The sequence below is a fragment of the Lottia gigantea genome (assembly GCF_000327385.1).
Source record: "Lottia gigantea unplaced genomic scaffold LOTGIsca_181, whole genome shotgun sequence".
NCBI lineage: Eukaryota > Metazoa > Mollusca > Gastropoda > Lottiidae > Lottia > Lottia gigantea.
The window spans coordinates 264736-270172 of record NW_008708320.1 but is presented as its reverse complement, the minus strand read 5'-3'; the positions used below and the strand labels follow the sequence as shown (position 1 = coordinate 270172).

Below are 5437 nucleotides of genomic sequence, written 5' to 3'. Positions count from 1 at the left end.
ATAAATATTATGAGTAAGTTTTAAATTATGATAAATATTATGAGTAAGTTTTAAATTATGAATAAATATTATGAGTAAGTTTTAAATTATGAATAAATATTATGAGTAAGTTTTAAAATATAATAAATCTTATGAGTAAGTTTTAAATTATGATAAATCTGAGGAGTAAGTTTTAAATTATGATAAATTTTATGAGTAAGTTTAAAATATGATAAATCTTATGAGTAAGTTTTAAATTATGAATAAATATTATGAGTAAGTTTTAAATTATGAATAAATCTTATGAGTAAGTTTTAAAATATGATAAATCTTATGAGTAAGTTTTAAATTATGAATAAATATTATGAGTAAGTTTTAAATTATGAATAAATATTATGAGTAAGTTTTAAATTATGAATAAATATTATGAGTAAGTTTTAAAACATGATAAATATTATGAGTAAGTTTTAAAACATGATAAATCTTATGAGTAAGTTTTAAATTATGATAAATCTGAGGAGTAAGTTTTAAATTATGATAAATATTATGAGTAAGTTTTAAATTATGAATAAATATTATGAGTAAGTTTTAAATTATGAATAAATATTATGAGTAAGTTTTAAAATATGATAAATCTTATGAGTAAGTTTTAAAATATGATAAATCTTATGAGTAAGTTTAAAATATGATAAATCTTATGAGTAAGTTTTAAATTATGATAAATTTTATGAGTAAGTTTTAAATTATGATAAATATTATGAGTAAGTTTTAAATTATGATAAATATTATGAGTAAGTTTTAAATTATGATAAATATTATGAGTAAGTTTTAAATTATGATAAATATTATGAGTAAGTTTTAAATTATGATAAATATTATGAGTAAGTTTTAAATTATGATAAATATTATGAGTAAGTTTTAAATTATGATAAATATTATGAGTAAGTTTTGAAATCTTATGAATACATAAAACCTAACTACATGTATCTCTTTTTTTCCTCGAATATTTCAGGTGCCGTGGACGGTGCTTACGATTTTAACCCCGAGCCGGTGAAAAAACATTTTCAGGAAGTATTTTCTAAGTTTGCTGACAGCGGTGAACCTGGGATGAAAAAAAATTATTTTACATTCCTGGCGAAAATTGCTAAAACTCAACCAGGGGTAGGAGAATCTTGACTAAATTATTAACTCTTGGAAGCACTGGTTTTAGCATTTTAATTTTTCAAAGAGCTACAATCCACCTGGCTTCTAGCCGAACTATCAATCTGGTCTAGCAAACAAAGCTGAGAAGACTCTCAATAAAATGATCATGTCTGCTTATTATATTGTTCTTCTAAAAATTCGACCCGGCTTCCCCTGTCAGTGATGCAGGTGGTAGGGGCTGACATAGAAAAAGCGTCTAGTCATTCGAATGGGACAATACTACAGGCTGTGCACGTTAAAGATCACTCGACAGTTGGAAACCGAAAAACAGCAGGCTAATGCCACTGTCCTGACAAAATTTCCCTCATTGCACCCTGCATGGCGTTGCCCGTCTTCATTAGCCCAATTGGTGCAGAAAAGTAGGATGTAAAAATCCATTCATTTCTCCTGAAAATATTTTCAAGTTCCCATTTTGATTTTTATTTTTAGTTATTTACGGGTGAAAATGTGAAGAAATTATTAATATTAACTGAAGAGGACAAGCAGAGTGATGCATTAATACTACGAGCTTTGACTGAACTCGCTAAACGTAAACCTGAGAAGTTCGCTCCCTATACAGAGGCGTGTTTACAATTAATGGACGAAATCAACGAGAACAGTTTTAATTTTCTGTGTAATGTTCTCAAATTTATTGGCATGCACAATGAGGTACGTGAACAATGCTTTTCATGTGAAATTATTTTTAGCTCAGGGGTTTTAATTTTTCATAGTTTTCTGAATCAACCAATCCTGAAAGTCCCCATTCTTTAGTGTCGCTAGTGAGACAGGATCCGCTCACTCTTCATGACACTTGATTCCACTCTGTTACAGGACATAGCATTATCATACAACTCCTATTGTTTATTAGGTATGATAACTTTTCTTTATCATTTTATTTTTCAGAAAAAGGGGGACATAATCCTTACTGCCTTTATAAAGAAATTTAAAACTTGTGATGACCAAGCTCAACTGTATGGTTTAATAGACGGTATGAAACATATTGGATCGAAATTTAAACCTCTCCTACAGAAACACAAGGCTGTGTTAGAAGCGAAGAAAAACTCAACGTTTGACCAAATTGTTAAAGATCAGATGACTAATATAATAGACTGGTTAGAAGGCAGAACGTAAGTCAGAGTTTGTCATCTTTATAATGGACAAGGTATTACGTACTGTATTCACTTTTAACATTTCATATCCAGGGCCTTAGAATTTTTTCCATTTAAACCAACTCTTGTGGGGCCGTTGTTGGAATTAGGCGCTTCTTAAAAAATGTCACATGAAGAGTTATAATGCTGTACTGTATATGGCCTCTGTATTCCTACCATTTTATTCAAACTCTTGTCAGGTGCACATCAGTTTGTAAGTTTATGGTGATTATCCACTTGTTATCAATGGTTTGAAAATACTCAGACCAATTACTCTGAAATCAGTAAAAACTCATAAATCTCAATCTAGGACAGATCATCATATTACTCTTTTTATTAAAATAACAAGGGCAAATACTCTGTATCCTCTAATAGCATGATATTTATTAAGGTCAGGTCCCAACTAGAGTAGGAAAGAAAATATAAGCTCGTATGAACTAATCAACATTCTACTGTCTTTCTCAGAATTCAAGGTTTTATGGAAGGTATCGAACAACTACAAGACGATGTGGTTCAACTTGACAGTCGAGTAACAACCAATGAAAACACTGTAAATGAGGTCAAGGTCGATGTCAAAAATACCAAGAAAGACGTGGTGAAGATTAAAAAAGATGTCAACAAACAAGGGAAGAAATTAGACTCCATGGGAAGAGTTGTTGATGATACCGTTAAAAAAGTGGAAGAAATCGATCAAAAGGTAGATATACTGTTGTTTTAGATGGTGATATCACTGGCCTAGGTAACAAAGTAAAGAGCATAGTCCCAAAAAAACACTGTCCAAAGTTAAGTGTACCAGACATTAAGTCATGTTCCGTACTGGTCTAGAGATATATCTCTATTGTTGTTTTACAGACATTAAGTCATGTCCCGTACTGGTCTAGAGATATATCTCTACTGTTGTTTTACAGACATTAAGTCATGTTCCGTACTGGTCTAGAGATATATCTCTACTTTTGTTTTACAGACATTAAGTCATGTTCCGTACTGGTCTAAAGATATATCTCTACTGTTGTTTTACAGACATTAAGTCATGTTCCGTACTGGTCTAGAGATATATCTCTACTGTTGTTTTACAGACATTTAGTCATGCTCCGTACTGGTCTAGAGATATATCTCTACTGTTGTTTTACAGACATTAAGTCATGTTCCGTACTGGTCTAGAGATATATCTCTACTGTTGTTTTACAGACATTAAGTCATGTTCCGTACTGGTCTAGAGATATATCTCTACTGTTGTTTTACAGACATTAAGTCATGTTCCGTACTGGTCTAGAGATATATCTCTACTGTTGTTTTACAGACATTAAGTCATGTTCCGTACTGGTCTAGAGATATACCTCTACTGTTGTTTTACAGACATTAAGTCATGTTCCGTACTGGTCTAGAGATATATCTCTACTGTTGTTTTACAGACATTAAGTCATGTTCCGTACTGGTCTAGAGATATACCTCTACTGTTGTTTTTAAGTCATGTTCCGTACTGGTCTAGAGATATGTCTCTACTGTTGTTTTACAGACATTAAGTCATGTTCCGTACTGGTCTAGAGATATATCTCTACTGTTGTTTTACAGACATTAAGTCATGTTCCGTACTGGTCTAGAGATATATCTCTACTGTTGTTTTACAGACATTAAGTCATGTTCCGTACTGGTCTAGAGATATATCTCTACTGTTGTTTTACAGACGTTAAGTCATGTTCCGTACTGGTTTAGAGATATATCTCTACTGTTGTTTTACAGACATTAAGTCATGTTCCGTACTGGTCTAAAGATATATCTCTACTGTTGTTTTACAGACGTTAAGTCATGCTCCGTACTGGTCTAGAGATATATCTCTATCATTGTTTTTCAGACATTAAGTCATGTTACGTACTGGTCTAGAGATATATCTCTACTGTTCTTTTTCAGACATTAAGTCATGCTCCGTACTGGTCTAGAGATATATCTCTACTGTTGTTATTCAGACATTAAGTCATGTTCCGTACTGATCTAGAGATATATCTCTACTGTTGTTTTACAGACATTAACTTATGTTCCGTACTGGTCTAGAGATATATCTCTACTGTTGTTTTACAGACATTAAGTCATGTTCCGTACTGGTCTAGAGATATATCTGTACTGTTGTTATTCAGACATTAAGTCATGTTCCGTACTGGTTTAGAGATATATCTCTACTGTTGTTTTACAGACATTAAGTCATGCTCCGTACTGGTCTAGAGATATATCTCTATTGTTGTTTTACAGACATTAAGTCATGTTCCGTACTGGTCTAGAGATATATCTCTACTGTTGTTTTACAGACATTAAGTTATGTTCCGTACTGGTCTAGAGATATATCTCTACTGTTGTTTTACAGACATTAAGTCATGTTCCGTACTGGTCTAGAGATATATCTCTACTGTCGTTTTACAGACATTGTCATGTTCCGTACTGGTCTAGAGATATATCTCTACTGTTGTTTTACAGACATTAAGTCATGTTCCGTACTGGTCTAGAGATATATCTGTACTGTTGTTTTACAGATATTAAGTCATGCTCCGTACTGGTCTAGAGATATACCTCTACTGTTGTTTTACAGACATTAAGTCATGCTCCGTACTGGTCTAGAGATATATCTCTACTGTTGTTTTACAGACATTAAGTCATGCTCCGTACTGGTCTAGAGATATATCTCTACTGTTGTTTTACAGACATTAAGTCACGTTCAGTACTGGTCTAGAGATATATCTCTACTGTTGTTTTACAGACATTAAGTCATGTTCAGTACTGGTCTAGAGATATATCTCTACTGTTGTTTTACAGACATTTAGTCATGCTCCGTACTGGTCTAGAGATATATCTCTACTGTTGTTTTACAGACATTAAGTCATGTTCCGTACTGGTCTAGAGATATATCTGTACTGTTGTTATTCAGACATTAAGTCATGCTCCGTACTGGTCTAGAGATATATCTCTACTGTTGTTTTACAGACATTAAGTCATGCTCCGTACTGGTCTAGAGATATATCTCTACTGTTGTTTTACAGACATTAAGTCATGTTCCGTACTGNTCTAGAGATATATCTCTACTGTTGTTTTACAGACATTAAGTCATGTTCCGTACTGGTCTAGAGATATATCTCTACTGT

The 5437-nt window shown here is 32.5% G+C and overlaps 1 protein-coding gene across 1 annotated transcript in view; it reads left to right on the top strand.

Annotated features, from left to right (window-relative positions):
• Positions 1-2769: 2769 nt before the first annotated feature.
• Positions 2770-5437, top strand: part of LOTGIDRAFT_142504 (hypothetical protein) — a gene marked incomplete at both ends in the record, with an annotated part of 8393 nt that continues 5725 nt past the window's right edge. The window contains one exon of the mRNA XM_009052411.1: positions 2770-3006. Coding sequence (XP_009050659.1) covers positions 2770-3006 — 237 coding nt within the window. The remainder of the gene's footprint in view (positions 3007-5437) is intronic.